At 45.9% G+C, this 17,500-nt stretch overlaps 4 protein-coding genes across 7 annotated transcripts in view; 3 read left to right on the top strand and 1 right to left on the bottom strand.

Annotated features, from left to right (window-relative positions):
• Nucleotides 1-8,296, top strand: part of znf292b (zinc finger protein 292b) — a 13,690-nt gene extending 5,394 nt beyond the window's left edge. Inside the window, exons 6-8 of the mRNA XM_017451365.3 lie at nucleotides 156-292; nucleotides 590-731; nucleotides 844-8,296. Of these exons, the coding sequence (XP_017306854.1) occupies nucleotides 156-292; nucleotides 590-731; nucleotides 844-7,800 (7,236 nt within the window). The 3' untranslated portion in view covers nucleotides 7,801-8,296. The remainder of the gene's footprint in view (nucleotides 1-155; nucleotides 293-589; nucleotides 732-843) is intronic.
• A 367-nt stretch (nucleotides 8,297-8,663) lies between these two features.
• On the bottom strand, nucleotides 8,664-11,702 carry gjb7 (gap junction protein beta 7). Of its 2 annotated transcripts, XM_017451679.3 has the most exons (3): nucleotides 11,515-11,702; nucleotides 10,631-10,719; nucleotides 8,664-10,266 (listed from the first exon to the last, which is right to left on the bottom strand). In XM_017451679.3, the coding sequence occupies exons 2-3, from the start codon at nucleotides 10,638-10,640 to the stop codon at nucleotides 9,470-9,472; spliced, it is 807 nt and encodes a 268-aa protein (XP_017307168.1). In that variant the 5' UTR covers nucleotides 10,641-10,719; nucleotides 11,515-11,702; the 3' UTR covers nucleotides 8,664-9,469. The 2 variants fall into 2 exon arrangements, with proteins under 2 accessions (XP_017307168.1, XP_017307176.1); XM_017451687.3 differs by lacking the exon at nucleotides 10,631-10,719 and having other exon boundaries at nucleotides 8,665-10,266; nucleotides 11,515-11,700.
• Nucleotides 11,703-13,557: 1,855 nt separating this feature from the next.
• smim8 (small integral membrane protein 8) lies at nucleotides 13,558-14,920 on the top strand. Of its 2 annotated transcripts, none has more exons than XM_017451707.2 (3): nucleotides 13,558-13,672; nucleotides 13,763-13,882; nucleotides 14,482-14,920. In XM_017451707.2, the coding sequence occupies exons 2-3, from the start codon at nucleotides 13,784-13,786 to the stop codon at nucleotides 14,638-14,640; spliced, it is 258 nt and encodes an 85-aa protein (XP_017307196.1). In that variant the 5' UTR covers nucleotides 13,558-13,672; nucleotides 13,763-13,783; the 3' UTR covers nucleotides 14,641-14,920. The 2 variants fall into 2 exon arrangements, with proteins under 2 accessions (XP_017307196.1, XP_017307204.1); XM_017451715.3 differs by having other exon boundaries at nucleotides 13,590-13,660.
• A 1,754-nt stretch (nucleotides 14,921-16,674) lies between these two features.
• si:ch211-241j12.3 (uncharacterized) overlaps nucleotides 16,675-17,500 on the top strand; it is a 15,263-nt gene continuing 14,437 nt past the window's right edge. For both annotated transcript variants that reach the window (XM_053686047.1, XM_053686048.1), the window contains exon 1: nucleotides 16,675-16,878. Coding sequence is in view for 1 of the 2 variants with exons in the window: in XM_053686048.1 (XP_053542023.1) it covers nucleotides 16,860-16,878 (19 nt within the window). In the remaining variant the exon portion in view is untranslated. The remainder of the gene's footprint in view (nucleotides 16,879-17,500) is intronic.

Genomic DNA, 17,500 nt, shown 5'->3' on the forward strand with positions numbered 1-17,500 from the left:
TTTTTAGAGACATGAGGACACCTACACTACAGTGCACATAATTACAGAGTAAACCAGCATAAGGAGAGCACGGACTCACTGATACGCTGTTACAGTCGATGTAAAAAACCACGTTGTCCACACACCGTTAAAGTCTGACCCCCTGTCTCCTGCAGCTCTCCCAGGTGGACTGTCGGGACGCTCTGGAGATGATCTGTAACCTGGAAGCAGAAGGAGATGAGAGAGGAGCGTTTACGCTATGTTCGGGTTTCCTGACCCGACAGCTCCTGCAGGAGGACTCCTACTGCGCCTGGTCCGTTTCTAAACACGTTCCTGCATGTGGAACAAGTACCACACCATGTCTTACTATTATTATTATTATTATTATTATTATTATTATAAAAGATCAGAAATCCTCAGCTCTATCAGCAAGTTCAATCCGAGCTCCACTGATTAAAGTCACCAAATATAAACTAGACCCAGGGTCAGAGTTCAGTCCGTTTTATTGTTTATGCCAGTCGAAGCAGCGTGAGGTGGTAATTAATGGTAAGTTATTCATCTCTCTCTCTCTCTCTCTCTCTCTCTCTCTCTCTCTTCCTCTCTCTTCCAGGGAGCTGACACTTTTCTGGAGTAAACTCCTGAAGCGATTGGAGCCTTCAGAGCAGAGCTTTCTGGAAAAATGCCAGAAGATGTCTCAACTCGCCAAAACGGTGTTCCACCTGCTATTCTTTATTAAAGTGATCCAGTCTGAGGTGAGTGAGTTCTTCGTCCAGTCAGCCTGGTCTTCCCTCGCTGGGGGGTAACGCTCACGATGGCGTGAAATCCGATCGAAACTTACAGCTGTTCTTGTTTTCTAATCTGCAGTTGGACAAGATCGGACTGCCAACCTGCATCGAGATGTGTATACGTGCCCTGCGAATGGAGTCCTGCGAGGGAGCCAACAAGGCCACCATCTGCAAAACCATTTCCTGCCTCCTGCCTTCTGACTTGGAAGTGAAGCGGGCCTGCCAGCTAACGGAGTTCCTCCTGGAGCCGACGGTCGACTCATACTACGCCGTGGAGACTCTCTACAACGAGCCGGACCAGAAGCTCGAGGAGGAGAACCTCCCCATACCCAACTCTCTACGCTGCGATCTTTTCCTAGTTTTCAAAACTCAGTGGCCTTTTGATCCGGAGTTCTGGGACTGGAAGACGCTAAAGCGTCATTGCTTGGGTCTTATGGGTGAGGAGGCGTCGATCGTGTCCTCCATCGATGAGCTGAACGACGATCGGTGCGTAGAAGCGGACCGAGAGGACTTGGACTTTGCACCGGAGGAGTTCAAGGACGTTTTTGAGTGCTTTTTGGACACAACAAACGAACTTAAGGAAATCGCAGACCAGCGGCAAAAAAACAGAGAAGTGAAAAAGTTGAGGGAGAAAGGCTTTGTGTCGGCCAGGTTTAGAAACTGGCAGGCGTACATGCAGTACTGCGTGTTGTGCGATAAAGAATTCCTCGGCCACAGAATAGTGCGACACGCGCAGACTCACTTCAGAGACGGATATTACAGCTGTCCGATCTGCACAGAGACGTTTGAAACGAGAGAAACTCTAGAGCCGCACGTCGCTTCGCACGTGAAGCTGTCTTGCAAAGAGCGCTTAGCTTCGATGAAAACCACTAAGAAACTGACGGATCCTAAAACCCCTGATATTACAGCTCTGAGAAACAAAAGCGGAGAAAACCAGGCACGGAAAGCCAAAGCTAAAACCTGCAACGGAGAGTCTGTCCAGCTGTACAACGGAGACGCCGTGTGCTCTCAGTCCGAGGTCACCGGGGTCAGGGTCAACGGGAGAGAGCGAAATGTCTGTCCTGTTCCAAACTGCAGAAAAGGGTTCAAGTTCTTTCGCAATCTTCTCACCCATGTGAAGGATCACGGCGAGGTCGAGGAGGCCAAGCGCTTCCTGGAATTGCAGACCACGAAGATCGTTTGTCAGTATTGTCGGCGTCACTTTGTCAGCGTCAGTCACCTCAATGACCATCTTCAGGTCCATTGTGGCGCTAAGCCTTACACCTGCATTCAGGTGAACTGCAAAGCTAGCTTCGACACCAACGCCGAGCTCCTCGTGCACAGCAAAGGACATCCAGTCTTTAAGGCTAAATGCATGTTTCCTGGTTGTGGAAAGACTTTCAACGAAGCGTACAAACTCTACGACCACGAGGCGCAGCATTACAAAACGTTTACTTGTAAAGTGCCTGGCTGTGGTAAAGTGTTCCACGCTCAGTCTCAGTTAGAACTGCACGAGGAGAGCCATAACGCTCAGAAAGTGGAGACGCAGACCGCTGAGAGCAACGACGCTCGTCCTGTAGAGCCTCAGCCACCTATCTCCGGTGAACCAGCCAAGCAGGAAGTTCAGCAAGATGTCTATCCAGGGCCTCCAGTAAACCCCAGCTGCATGATGAGCCCTGCAGATCACCCAACGAGTCTGGTGAAAGTGAAGCACTCTGTTGAAAACATGCTCAGACCTGCTGGTCACGCTCCCACGCAAGCGTTCGGCCTTGTAACGTGCAAAACCGAGCCACCTGACCCAAAACTCGTGCAGCAGCAGCAGTCGCCGCCCCCGCCACAGATCCCACGCGTGGAGACCCAGCAGATCCCACGCGTGGAGACCCAGCAGATCCCACGCGTGGAGACCCAGCAGATCCCACGCGTGGAGACCCAGCAGATCCCACAACCTCCAGTAAACCCTCCCATGCCTCACTTGAACGAACCCAGACCCGAAGATTCCCTGTTAGACGCGCTAATGAACGATCCAATGCTCACTCCGTCGTGCCCGCTTCCACCAGCGTCTTCATATCAGAGCCTCCTAGAAGACTTCCAGCAAGCTCCATCAGGAGATGTTTTGCAAGCTCAGATGGAGTCTGCGGTTTCACAGGGTCACACCCAGCCCTTGTACAGTAGCGAAAATGCTGAATACGGGCAATACGACCCCAATCCTGTAACCCCCATTCACACGCCATACCCAGTCCCGTATGGGAACAGTATGGTACCCTTAATGCAGACTGCTCATAACGTTCCACCGGTGATGCCTGTGTCTCAGAGGCTTCCTGCACAAGTCACCCCTTTCCCCACCAACAGACCGGTACAGCCCCTGCAGGCCAACACGCTTGGTTCTGCAGTCGAGGATAAGGACCGATACAAATGTGCATACGAGACATGTTCTCGAGACTACAGCTCTTACAGAAGTCTAACCAAACACATGAAAGCTGCTCACTGTGAGTTTTATACGCAGTGGAAACTGGCACGGAGGAACAATAAAGTACCCTCGGTCACCAGCAGACCGGCGTCCATGAACGGAAAACGTGTTCCTTCAGAACCCTTACAGAACCAGCTGGGTCAGAGAACTCCTGCTCCTCTGACACCGATGCAGAAACCGCCCGCTCAAGTGCACTACCCAGCAAGCTGCCTAAACTCCAGTTACCCCTCTGGGTCTTCCCATTTAACCGGTCTTCCTGCTCAGACTTTCCCAAACCAGATGGACAGCATATTGGATCCCATTGTGCTCTCACAGTTAGGAAATGCCGCAAATCAGCCTGATCTAGCTCCTCACGCTTCATGGAATTCCGTCCCGATGAACAGTTCGCTCCAGCAGCAGAATTACCATCCTCAAGCGATGACGTCTTCTGTTGGACATTTCTCCTCACAGATGGACGTTACGTCTCAATCCCAAGTGCCAAATACCTATAATGGGGAAATGGGCTACCCCTCTTTCCAGCATCAAAACAACCCCTCCTGCCGCTTCTTCCAGACCCGACCAGATGTTACCGTAACCACCAACAATCTGGCCAAAATCGGCCATCCCAACGGCTCTTCTCCACCTCACTACGTCCAGCAACCCAAGCCCAACTCGATACCTGTAGTCAAGCATACAGAGTGTGTCGTAAAACTGGAGAGAAACACAGATTTGGTTCCGTCTCCTCCAAACATGTCACAACAAAGCAACCCTCCTGCAGCCATGAACTCTCAAACTTCTCAAGACGACACTGGCGGCAGTTCCTCACACGATAGCGACGTCAAAAAAAGGAAACGGAGCAGCAGAACGAAGTGGCCTGCCATCATCAAAGACGGAAAGTTCATTTGCTGTAGGTGCTTTAGAGAGTTCCAGAGTCCTAAATCTCTTGGAGGACATCTGTCTAAACGTGCGGTCTGCAAACCCTACGATGAAGCGGTTCTGTCTGCAGATCTCCCTAGCTCGTTTCTTGAGCTTCTGAACTCCCCTCATCTGTCAGATACGCCCCAGTCCTCGCCTTCTGCACAGGTCGGTTCTGCTCAGACTTGGCCTTCGCTGAGTAAAGGCCCCCTTGACCCAAAATTGTTTCCAAATGTCACTTTTCTGAACACTAAAGATTCCACGTACAACACTGACAGTAAACCGAGCTCCAAAAGCGTCCAGCAGAATTCACCGAGTCTGGCCGAGTCTGTTGGTGCACGTCAGCAGGCTTTTGCAGAATCCTCTCTCTCTTACCTTCAAGACAGCCAAAGCAGTGTGATCCAACACACGGGAAACATCAAAGACAAGCGTGGTCCGCATCAAATGAATTACAGCCAGTCTCGCACCCCCTTACCAAGTGACACTGCTGCCTCAGATCAACTTCTGTCTCGTTTGCTAAGTGAAAACCAAACCTCTGACTCAGACTTCAGCAGGAGTCCCACTAATCCCATCGACAGAATCCTTCAAGCTGAAACACTAAACAAGATTAAGGAGATTAAGGACAAATCTACCATTACAAACGCTAGTGGATTATCCAACGACGGGCTTCTCGCTGCCATGGCTAGTCTTGCTCAGAACCTGGTGTCGGAAAAGAGCGTCAAGGAAAGGCTTCGTGAACAGATATTAGCCGGAGACTTCCAGAAAAGAACCGGTTTGTGCCAAGGTCAAGGTGTCGAGAACTCTGCTTTACAGAGTCCAGCGATGGACGTTTCTCACCACTCCACGCATGTCATTCAAAAAGCTCATCACAGTAACGAGCCTGTACGAGGTGGAGGCGGTGCTGAACTTGGTGAGTGTTACACCTCAGCTGGAAGCATCGTACCTGACGAGACCTCCAGGCAGATTCCCCCGCCTTGTGCTTCTGACGCCAATCTAACAAACGACGCGTTTAATAATCCACCAGTACAACAACACGACGACATTGATGATGAAATCACAGAAATTCAAAAAGCTCTTGAAAGACTGGATCTGGATAGAGAAATCCGAAACCGTGACCAGACCCCTGTTATACCTGTAGAGACGGAAGGAGTCACTAAGCCCTCAGAAGCTACGTACGCGCTCATGGTACGAGGCTATTCCTGCGACAACGACGGCTGCGGTTACAGAGCCATGACTAAAGATGCGCTCTTCAAACATCTCATGAAGCAGCATAACTACACAGAGGACATGCTTAATCAGTGTCGGAAGGAACAGTCCAACTTTGCGCCTTTTAATTGTCAACTCTGTCCCAAGACCTTCACGCGGAACTCCAACCTCAGAACCCATTATCAGTCCGTTCACAATTACTCTCACGAGCAGGTGGTGAAGATGGGGATTACACGCCATTACAGTCGGAAGTCCTCGGAGGCTGATCAGAGTCTGTGTACCACTTCGAAGGTCTCGGATTTGCTCGGTCTGATGGTTCCGAAGGCGCCCTTTTCTGGACAGCGGCAGCATGCTGAGACCGGTTCTGTCCCGGGTTTGATACCTGGTGTCGGTAGCATTAAAACAGAATTCAACTTTCAGCCTTTTAAACAACAGCTTCCTGTCGCTTCCGTGGACCCTGGTGTCCCCGGGACGATACTGAGAGCACAGACGATTCCAGATCATCTCCAGAGTCAGACTACTGCGCATGCGTCAGTGATTAAGGCTGTTCCTGCCTTGTTGACGTCCTCGAGTGTGGAGCAGCAGTTAAATCGGCCGAACGGGTTCGTTCCAGGATCTCTCGCACCTTCTCACACCCATGGAATGCTCCCTGGGGGTCTGTTGCCTTCAGGTGCACCACCTGTTGCCCAGAGTCCTTCAGTCTCAGCACAGGTATGTAACCTGTCCCCGGATAAGAAGTCCAAATTGGGAAGATCTAAAATGCCAAAACCAAAGGAAGTGACCAAGAAGGCGAAGGAGAAGAAGATGGACCTGGACGATGTCTTTAGCCCGTATCGGCCTTACCGCTGCGTCCATCAGGGCTGCGTGGCCGCCTTTACCATTCAGCACAATCTGATTCTTCACTACAAAGCAGTGCACCAGTCTGCCCTTCCCAAATTCGAAGTTAACGATGAGGACGAGCAGATGGAGGAGGAGAACGAGGAGAACGAGGAGAACGAGGAGGAGAACGACACACCTGACGGTGAAGTCTGTGAGGTGACGGAGTTTCGATGTCAGGTCAAAGACTGCTCCCGAATATTCCAGGCCGTGACAGACCTTCTGCAGCATTACCTTCAGCTCCACAAGCTTAGCCTGGACAAAGCAGGCGTCATGATGTCTGGTATGAACCTGGGCAGGTTTCGGTGCGACCAGCCGGACTGTGAGGTAACCTTCACTGGATTCTGGAAGTACGTTAACCACGTTGAAAGCGAACACAAGAAGGTCAAGCTCTCCAGATCTGAGCCTGTTGATGGGATGTTCCAATGTGAGGTGGAGGGGTGTAGCTGCGTTTATACCACACGGTCCAACCTACTGCGGCACATCATGAAAAAACACCAAGACCTTTACAAACTCCGCCTGCTCAACTCGAGAGGTGTCCGACTTGGCCGTCCTCCGAAGAACAGTTTAGTCTCGCTTGAGAAGGAAAATCGGGAAATTCATAAAAAACCTATTCAGAAAGGGGGTGAGAAAAAGAGACGGAAACAAAAGAACCTCTGGACGAAATACGGAAACCCCATTTTGAAAACGAAAGAGGAAGCCTCCGCCATGTGCACCAAGAGGATCCAGTTACAGTACCCCTGCATGCTTAAAGGCTGCGAGACGGTCGCCGAGTCCGAGCGGAGGCTCATGAAGCATTACGTCCAGCACGGCCTGCCGAAACAGTACCTGGAGCAGCAGAGGAGCAACTACATCTTCTGCAAGAAAATGGCTCGCTCCAAGTACAAACGCATCGCGTCGAGAAGCGACGATACCGACAAATCTGACGAGAGCTCTATCGAGGCGTCCGAGAACGAGGGCGCCGGACCCAGCGAATCGGAGTTCTCGAAGCCGACGTCCGAGAAGGAGAGCACCGAGGACACCGAAGTTTCGGACGCTAAACTGTCCAGCGACCTGAGCTCGGATATCTCCGTGGTGGTGAAGCGAAAGAGAGGGCGTCCACGCAAGGGAGAACGCGTCAAACACTTGCAGATTGCACGCAAGAGAGTGACGAGGTTAAGAGCGGCACAGAATCACTCCGTCAACTATGCAGACATCAATTCTGACTCCGCTTCGTCTGGTGCCGCGCCGCCGGAGCGAAACGCCACACTGAGCTCCTTCAAGCCCATGGGCTTCGAAGTGTCCTTCCTCAAGTTCCTAGAGGAGTCGAGTCAGTCCGCCGGAAAGAGGAAGACGGCGACTTTATCGGACCTGCATGCACGCAGGAAGTTCCCGACCGTGCACCTGAAGACGGCCTCGGTGGTGTGCAGCCGGATCAATCCTGACCATCACTGCCGAGATGTACTGAAACTCGTGGAATTTAAGAACCCTCAGAAACTCACGTCTCTCAGCAAGGTGACGTTCGAGGTGCACAGAGGCTTCTCGAACGTTTTCGAACTCTTGCTCAAGCAGCTGCATGACATGCGTCCCGCCGTGGTCATTCAGAAAGAGGGCGTGTCCGACATTAAGGGGTAGTTCTCCTTATAGCTCCAGTGTTACTGCGATGTTTAATGAGTTCAGTGGGTTATTAACTGTGGGGAAGTTTTCCACGCCCGTGACGCTGAATGCTCCTGTTAACGTCTGCTAATCCCTCGACAGAGACTGTGTATTAAACTTGTTTTGTTTAAAGTTGTTAATGAAAACAGTTAATGATATACCTCTTACGCATGCCCTTAAACAGTTATCCGGCACATGTTGTTGATGTTGGAAATGAACCTTTAGAGGACGATTTGAACCCGTAGCGGTTCCCCGTAGGAGCTAGCTTCTGTTGGCGTCGGACCGGTGGCCCTGTAGTGCGGTGGTGAGCTGTAGGTGGTAACCATTTTAGTCTTGTTCATCTTGCATTGTAAATTTTGAACGTCTATAGCGTGGTGTCTGTGTGTGCACATACTGACTCTCCGGATAATTTACTGCCACCAGCAGTCTGTACCTTCAACAGCAGAGACCAATTTATTACAGCTTGCATTTTCTACCTCTGTGTGCTTGTGTGTGGGTTTCTTTCCTCGTGTCTCCTGGACTTAACACTAAAGAATTAACCGGACATTTAGTCTTGAAGAAGAAGAGTACGATGATTATTCAGGTGTGTGGTTTACTGCCATATTACAGGTACATTTCACTGGCATACGGTCATACACAGGGTGTTTAACATTTCTCATAATATAAAAATATAATACTAGACCATTTTTAAAGTACTGTTTTTATAATAAATCAGTGGACTGCAAGAAAATGACATTGCACTACTGTTACTGTGTGTATACACGTGTGTGTGTATATATATATATATATATATATATATATATATATATATATATATATATATATATATATATATATATATATATATATATATAATATAGAGAGAGAGAGAGAGGAAATATTTACTTACATGTGCATTAAATATTGATAACTCATTCAATGCAAATAAAATAATTCACTTATTATGATGGTAGAATATAAAAAACAGACTCATCCTGGCAGTCTGATCCTTTTCCACCAACTAGAACTGTAATATTGATGTCACTAATGCAAGCCCCTCCCCCTGAGTCGGTACCGCTGAGTCAGTGAGTCATTTATGCCACTGAGTGATCTGTAGGTCCGATATACATGCATATTATTATAAAACGACACAATATCACAGATTAATCTATTTGACAGATTAATCTATTTGGATTTAGGTCGTTCTGCACGTCTGTGTGAATCGGTGAAGGAATTTAAATGAATCATTTAACTGAGCTCGAATGAGTCGAGTCACTAAAAAGGTTTTTAAGTGCTTTTAAAATCAAATCAAGTTCTCTTTCTTAATTCTTTATTTTTTGAAGGTGTTTTTTTATTTATTAAGACGCATGTAGGACAGCTTTTAAAGTAATCTCTACATTCCCACTGAAATGAAGGAACGTAAGATTTAAACTGAAACAGACCTGTTGTGCTCTTAAAATAAACCAAATAAAATCCAGAATATCACCAAAGTTATTAAGGCCGTGGAGGACGGTCATGTCTCCGACACGAATCAGGATCGGTGTCTTTACAGTCGGTGGTCTTTTAAGATGTCTGTATAGTTGTGCATTTGGAAAACAGCACTGTTTCTCAGAAGAAGAAGAAGAATAAGGAGAAGAGAAGCGAACAGGAAGTCCACGTGCTGTGTGAATCAGGTGGGAAGTTCGTTCACAGCTTGCGATGGATGGACCCGAACCCCGTCCTCTTTGCTCACGGACGGAACGTGTTTGGGTCCGGCCGACCCGAGAGCGAGCGCAGACGTGGAGTGGGTGTGGCATCCACACGTTCTCTTCTGGACCGGGACGTATCTCTTACTGAAACTCTTCCAGCACTGCTTGGACAGGATGTAGATCATCTCTGCCAAGTTCAGGACCACGCACAGGGCAGATGTGCAGCCCATGATGTAGAGGAAGATCTTCTTCTCTGTGGCTTTGGAGATGTAGCAGTCCACCGTGTTGGGACAGGGGCTCTCCGTGCACCGGTACATCCGAGGAACCTCAAATCCGCTATACATGAAGTAGAAGATGAGCAGCGTGCCCACCTCGAAGGTCGTCTTCAGGACCAGGCTGAGGAGGTACGTGCACAGCAGACCACCGTCGATACTGCCTTTATCTTCATAAAGTTTGCGGCCGTGTTTTTTCTCGCGGTGCTCGCGATACGCCACGTGCAGGGCCACCAGCAGGGATGGCGTGGACACCATGATGAGCTGCAGAGCCCACAGACGTGCCTGAGACACGGGGAACAACCGGTCGAAGCAGACGTTCTCGCAGCCGGGCTGCTGAGTGTTACACACGAAATCCTTCGACTCGTCTTTCCAGACGTTTTCTGCAGCGGCCACGAACACCATGATGCGGAAGATGAAGAGCACGGAGAGCCAAAGCCGACCAATCACAGTGGAGTATTTATTCACGCCGCTCAGGATGCTCTCCAGGAAAGACCAGTTCATGACTACAGGAGGAAACGTGGGGCAGTTAAAATCCCATATTCAGTACTTTTATTAAGAATAATAATAATAATAAGTTATAAACGATATGCTGCTGATAAATGTAAACATGAGTGTAATTAAGGATCAGCTATTAATATTATTTATAATAATGTGACTGATCTAAAGATAATATAATGATATTTATTCATTTTTTAAATACAATATTCTTACTAGAACTAATTACATGTGTTAATACACTGGTGCTCGAAAGTTTGTGAACTCTTTCTACATTTCTGCATAAATCTGATCTAAAACATCATCAGATTTTCACTCGAGTCCTAAAAGTAGATAAAGAACCCGATTAAACACCCGAGATAGAAATATTACCTGCGGTCATTTATTTAGATATTTACTGAGGAAAATGATCCGGTGTCGTAAACACATCTGTGAGCAGCAACGAGCTGAATAAAAATCAACTGCTTAAGCACACAAAAATACAAATAATCATAAAAACGGGTTTAATGAGAACAGAAGCGACACACGTGATGTAAACTGATATAAAACCCTGTTTTAATGTGATGGATACTGCTGAGAACGTTCTAGAGGAGAACGTGTGTGAATGCGTTTCAATAAATAAAGAAGAAATAAATCAGAGTTCCCAAAACACAACTTCCTTTTATTTTCCTCTGAGTCCTTTTCACTGCTCAGTGCTGTGTGTGTGTGTGTGTGTGTGTGTGTGTGTGTGTGTGTGTGTGTGTGTGTTTGTTTTAGTCTGTTGTCTTTGTCTCGGTGTAAATAAAGAGAAATAATAAATATATACTCACATTGTGTTCCAGTTTCATTTTGAGACTGAGAACATTCCTGTTCCTCAGTGTCCAGTGTTTAATAGCTTTCATTTTACTGTGTGTGTGTGTGTGTGTGTGTGTGTGTGTGTGTGTGAATAATAGAAATCGTTCCCAGTGAAGTGAACTGAATGTAAAGAGTGTAGAGTGTATATCTATGCTGTTATGTTTATAAGTTTAGTGAATGATGTCAAAATGAAGCTGAAATCCTTCTGAGTGACTTCTCTCCCGTCCCACAGTGTAGCAGTGTACAGATGTTCAGATCTGTTGTTAATAGATTGTAAATCTTCCTTACGTTATCAGTATAACTATATAATATGGAGGTGCTGTGGAGGATGATGAGGGTTTTTGGTTGGTGAAGAGACTGAAGTCGAGACAGGAGGAACTCGTTAAACTCCACAGAGGGAATATAAAAGTATAATCACTCACCTGAGGATTTGGGAGGATTCCTGCTTCGGAGGAGTTGTGTACAGCAGCTCGGTCGTGTTCTGCCTCCACGTCCGGTGGAGAATTTGGAATGCAAATGTGACTGATGAAGCAGTCTCACCTGTTTGGCAGCTGTGGGTGTGGCTTCCTCCGTGGTTACAGTAAACACTGTGCAAGGAGATACCTGAGATCCACTGCCTTTCATTTCCATGATGCATGGATTTAAAGACACAGCACGGTGTAGTGTGCAGGGTTATGCTGCGTGATGATGCGTTATGCTGCGTGATGATGCGTGATGATGCGTTATGCTGCGTGATGATGCGTTATGCTGCGTGATGATGCGTGATGATGCGTTATGCTGCGTGATGATGCGTTATGCTGTGTGATGCTGCGTGAGGTTTAGATTAAAGCAGGAGGAATGAGGTGATGAATGGAGGTGAGCAGCTGCAGTGACTCAGACAGTTTATATGAGTGTGTGCTGCCCGTGTCGTGTGTAAACGCAGTGTTTAGAGCAGTTAATAAAGGCAGTGAGACGTGCTGCGTGTATCACACTGACAGGACGGACATTTATATTTAATCACACAGTCACGAGGTTCTGTTTTATTCATGCAGAAAGACGAGGCGTGTTGAACACACCTCAGGGTTTCACCTGGGTATTAGGTAATGAAATCAGTATTAAACCCAACCCGCTGCACCTGACCTTTTAACCCCTTTACCTTCCTTCATCTTCATCAGGGACCCGCACTCAGAGGTGCTCCTCCCGCCCTTCCCTCTGCCTGCGGTACCTTCACGCGGTTCTGGGGATTCTGTGGAACAGTGCGCTGTGAGGCCGGAAGTGTGAGGGACTTCATCAGCTTTCCAGCTCCCCAAAAGTAAAAGAGATCCATGTTCAGCTGTAAACTGTCTCTTATGAAGGTTATATTATTATATTCTACTGTAATAGCTGTACATTGTGTGAAGAAGATGGAGAAACAGCTGACTGTCGTGTGTGTGCGCGCGCACGTGTGTGTGTGTGTGTTCAGATGTTTTGAGAGGACGTGTCTATCTGGTCAGATGTTTATTCCTGTAAGAAATCACAAAAAAGCAGAGTTTCTTGTCAGTAATGTATTGCTACTGGTACATTTTTATACATGTGTTAGAGTACATTAAAGCACAAAATACATGACGCCCCATGTCTGACTGAAGTCTGACTTAATGTACAACAAAAAGGATTCAGTTGTTGTGAATTATTCATTTACTTTGACTGACTGAAGGCTAGAAAAGGGGAAAAATGCCCAAGAATACGTCATCTTTTATGAATTTAATTTTTTTTTTGAAGATCTGTCGAGAGCAATTTTTTTGTTAATTTGTTTAATGTTAATAATTTAATGATCATTTTTGAATTCCTCTGTATTTAATCATTTATAGTGTTGAATTTGTGCCTTTGGTTTTTGACACTTTTTGGGGGTTTTATGATGCGATGTGATGATGTGCCATACTGCTTTTATTTTCTATTTTCTCTTCATCAGAAAAATTTAAATGAATATTCATTGTTTCTGGTTTTCTTCTTCTTATCTTTCAGTTCTACAAAAAGTACAAAAAGAGGTTAAATGTATGCTATAAATCCTGAATTCTGGATGTTTTCACTCCCAGTGAAATTTATTTTACTGTCTCACTCCACATGCGCCTTTCCGTCCAGCAGGTGGCGCAGTGACGTCACGGTGCAGCGGGACTACATGGTTGCCAGATTTAGGTTATTAAGTGTAATTATTTTGGAATAACCATCTCATTTATTTTTATGTACATCACAAAATCCAGGATTTATATGAATCGTAAAATACTTAAAATTTACCGATTTTAATCGTTCAGGTGTTCTCTCATAAAACGTCATTTGCAACATTAGGCTGAATTATCTTTTTAAGTAATAAATATTTATGATTAACAGTTAAGCCAGATTTCCTGTAAAATTGTTTGCCGTTTACCAAAATTATTTCTGGACAAAATGTAATGTTATTATAATTAATATTTATATCAAATTGTATTACATTTGTCGTTACAAATGTTTGTTTGTGTAGTGATTATTTCAATCTGGCAACCCAACTCTCTGCTCCGCACAAGATGGCGGCGCTCAGCGACTCACAGCTACATCGATCCGTCTGTTTGTCCCTCTGTACTTTATAAAGTTCGCCTTTCTCTTTATACTTTTTTTTCTCTTTATAACATTTATTTAAACTTTATTTAAAAAATTAACTCAGTGTTTGTGTGAAAGCAGAGTCTTTGTTGAGCCGCAGTCATGTCACCTTCAGAGAACGACAGTAAAGTACCCGGATTGAGGGGAGTCAGAACCACGTCACTGTTCCGCGCGGTCAACCCGGAACTCTTCATCAAACCTGTAAATCCCACATTTATTTAAATCAAATCTAAATAATACGTTTATAATAAATAAATAATAAATAAAGAATGATAATACTGGTGTAGTGAAATGTTACAGCGGTTTTGTTTAACGGGGAACTGACGTCACTTCCATAAACACGCCGTCACTACCGGAAGCGTGTGTAGAGTCGCTAAACAGCTTAATAACTTGGCAGAATTTCAGTTTATTAAATTTCCTTCATTAAAGTTGTATCCAGTGTTTGATGCATTTAGTCCGAGTTGTCAGTAAGCTTTAGACTGTGGTGTAAATGCATGAAATTAACAATGTAATTATCATCTCTGTCGTGTAAACACTGCTGATAAACAGCTGTTTCCAGATGCAGGATGAACTAATTGGTATTTTATTAACATGTGTTTACTCAAAACAGATAATTACAAGCTCGCGTAACTCGCTTCGCACTAAAACTGGATTTTCTTTCTTTCTTTTCTACACAGAAGTCTGGTGTTGATTAATCAGAGCTGATGTGAACTGAGTTTGTTTAAATTTGCTCTGATATCTGGACTGAAACAGTTATCAGATCATTGTGAACCCTGACTGTACGTTTGTCTCCTATACAGAATAAACCGATGATGGCGTTCGGCCTGGTCACCGTCACGCTGTGTGTGGGGTATCTCGGCTATCTGCACGCTGTGAAGGAGAACTCTCGGGAGCTTTATGAGGCCGTGGACAGCGAGGGTGAGAGATACATGCGCAGAAAAACCTCCAAGTGGGACTGAGAGACGTCACAGACGTGCAGAGAGACGTATTTTAGAGACTCGACTCCATTCGCCGTTGATGATTTTACTCTAAACATCGGATTCAGTTCATCAGTAACTTCTACTGAAGACCGAGCGTGTTTCTGTGTGTCTGCACGTCCGCAGCTCTGAGTCGTAGAGCCGTGATGTACACGATAAACCTGCCCGGGTGTGTGTTTCCTTACCAGTTAACTGTGAGAAGAAAACGTGAAGATCAGCGTTGTGTTTATCTTAAATAAATAAAACATCATCGTGATGGTGATCAGAATGTTTTTATGTTACGGTTATGCAGAAGACACTTTAGACGTGAAGGGTACGTTTAAAAGCTGTAAAGGTTCGAGACAATCTTTAAAGGTTCTGTGTAGAACCCCACACACACATTCCCTTTAAAAAACTAAAGATCGGTCCAGTAAAGAATCTTTTAACCGTATGACTGCGAAGAACAACACATGACCCTTTCTTTCTTTTTCTCCTTTATTTTGTCACTTTCCTTCGTTTCTCTTTCTTTCTTCCATTATTGTTATTTATCAGGGCCCGAATCCTCACCAACTTCTATAAACAAACAAATAAACACAGGTGAGAACTAAACCATCCTTACCTGTGATACATGCAGATACATACTTTATGTTAACGATGATGTATTTTTTACTAACGACGTGTCGGTCGTTCATCTGACGCTGATTACAGATGTTTATCGAGTTCCATTTAAGGAAGTAATTATGTTCAACAGCTGTTCAACTAGTTATAGCTGAATTTCCCCAAATCCTCTGTGTGTAGTTAATGATAAATGCTGACTCAGCATTCCGAATCAACGTGCGCGCGCACACACACACACACACACACACACACACACACACACACACACACTGATGAAAATGGAAAATTGTTCACTAAACTACTGCAGAACTCTGAACCAGGCTTAATGAAATAACAGGTCACTGACGGCAACACGACACTGACCAGACACACACTGCATTCCCATTCCCATGCTGAAGAGAGATGATTTAAATGCAGTGAGACGCCTGAAGGTGAAGGTTTTCTGTGTGTGTGTGTGTGTGTGTTTGAGTAAATTAACACTGGGTTTGGATTTTTAACCACTAACAGCTCTCGGAGTATTCAGAGTGATGGAGAACTGAAGAATTGACCGAAACAGACACAGAATACGCAGTAGTTCACTAAAGACCATCTTTTATTTCTTTTCTTTTGAAGTGTGTATAAATGATGAACAGGTTTCATACAGAGCTTTACGTGACGTTATAAACGTTCTGTTTATGTAATAAACCGGTGTTTCGGCTCAAACAGGAAATACATCTCAAAAAAGAACTTTTCCTGTTTCTCTGCAGGAATATATTTCCAGCAAGGTCAAAGTGAGAATCAGTGAAGCATTCAATCTGAAACACACACACACACACACACACACACACACACACACACACACACAGTGCATGATATCATCGAGAGGTAATAATTAGTCGTGACAGGACATTTTCTGGGTGTTATGATTATAAAAGGTTTGAGGTGATTCAGTTGGAGATCTGTTGACTGCGTGACGTTTCCACACGTTTATATAACGTTGTAAGAACGTTAACACGCAATGCTGTAATATTCCCTTCTTATTTATCTGTAAATGCTGAGAATTTCCAGAAGATCTGTTTTCACTCCCATTCTTCTGGATGTTCTACAGCGTGTCCCAGAAGTCCCAAATATACATACACCCCCTCCCAATATCCCATATATTGACACTTTTTATCCAAATGTGTTCCGGAGGTTTTCATCTGTAGTTTTTATATCAATATATTTATATTCTTCAGACAGCTTTTAGGAATGTTCTTTTGTCCTGTGATGAGCAAAGATCACACTGAAATGGGTTTAAATACACACAATACTGAAGATCAGCAGAGTGTACTCATTCATTCTGTCCCGTGCTTCCCCTCACACCGAGGCTCCGCCCAGCGGGGGGCGGGCGAGGAGGGGGAGGGGGGGAGCGCGCGGAGGAGGGGGAGGGGTATAAACGCGCTGTGCTCGTGCAGTACACCGGGACTTTTTGAGCTCGCGCTGGTCATCACACCGGAGCAACATGGCGCTGAGCGCGCGCATCTTCGAGTCTACAAAGAATTGTGAAGGAAAAGGAGCCGTTTCCTGTCAGGATTCATAAATAAACACCGGAACTCGGTCTGGAAGCGGCGGAGGCTCGCGCCAACATGAGCGACTCTACTACAGGTAAACAAACAAACAAGCCAACAAACAAACAAACAACAAGTGCACCTGAAACTCATCTACAGTTACTGTCTCTCTAACCCTAACCCTAACCCTTCTCTGTGTCTCTTTCTCTCACTGTCTCACTCTGTGTCTCACTCTGTGTCTCACTCTGTGTCTCACTCTGTGTCTGTCTCTCTCTCTCTGTGTCTGTCTCTCTCTCTCTGTGTCTGTCTCTCTCTCTGTGTCTCTCTCTGTGTCTCTCTCTGTGTCTCTCTCTCTCTCTCTGTGTCTGTCTCTCTCTCTCTGTGTCTGTCTCTCTCTCTCTGTGTCTCTCTCTCTCTGTGTCTCTCTCTCTCTGTGTCTCTCTCTGTGTCTCTCTCTGTGTCTCTCTCTGTGTCTCTCACTGTGTCTGTGTCTCTCTCTCTCTGTGTCTCTCTCTGTGTCTCTCTCTGTGTCTCTCTCTGTGTCTCTCTCCCTGTCTCTCTCTGTGTCTCTCTCCCTGTCTCTCTCTGTCTCTCTCTGTGTCTCTCTCCCTGTCTCTCTCCCTCTCTCTCTGTGTCTCTCTCTGTGTCTCTCTCTGTGTCTCTCTCTGTGTCTCTCTCCCTGTCTCTCTCCCTGTCTCTCTCCCTGTCTCTCTCTGTGT

This window comes from Ictalurus punctatus, chromosome 2 (assembly GCF_001660625.3).
Source record: "Ictalurus punctatus breed USDA103 chromosome 2, Coco_2.0, whole genome shotgun sequence".
In the NCBI taxonomy this organism is placed as follows: domain Eukaryota; kingdom Metazoa; phylum Chordata; class Actinopteri; order Siluriformes; family Ictaluridae; genus Ictalurus; species Ictalurus punctatus.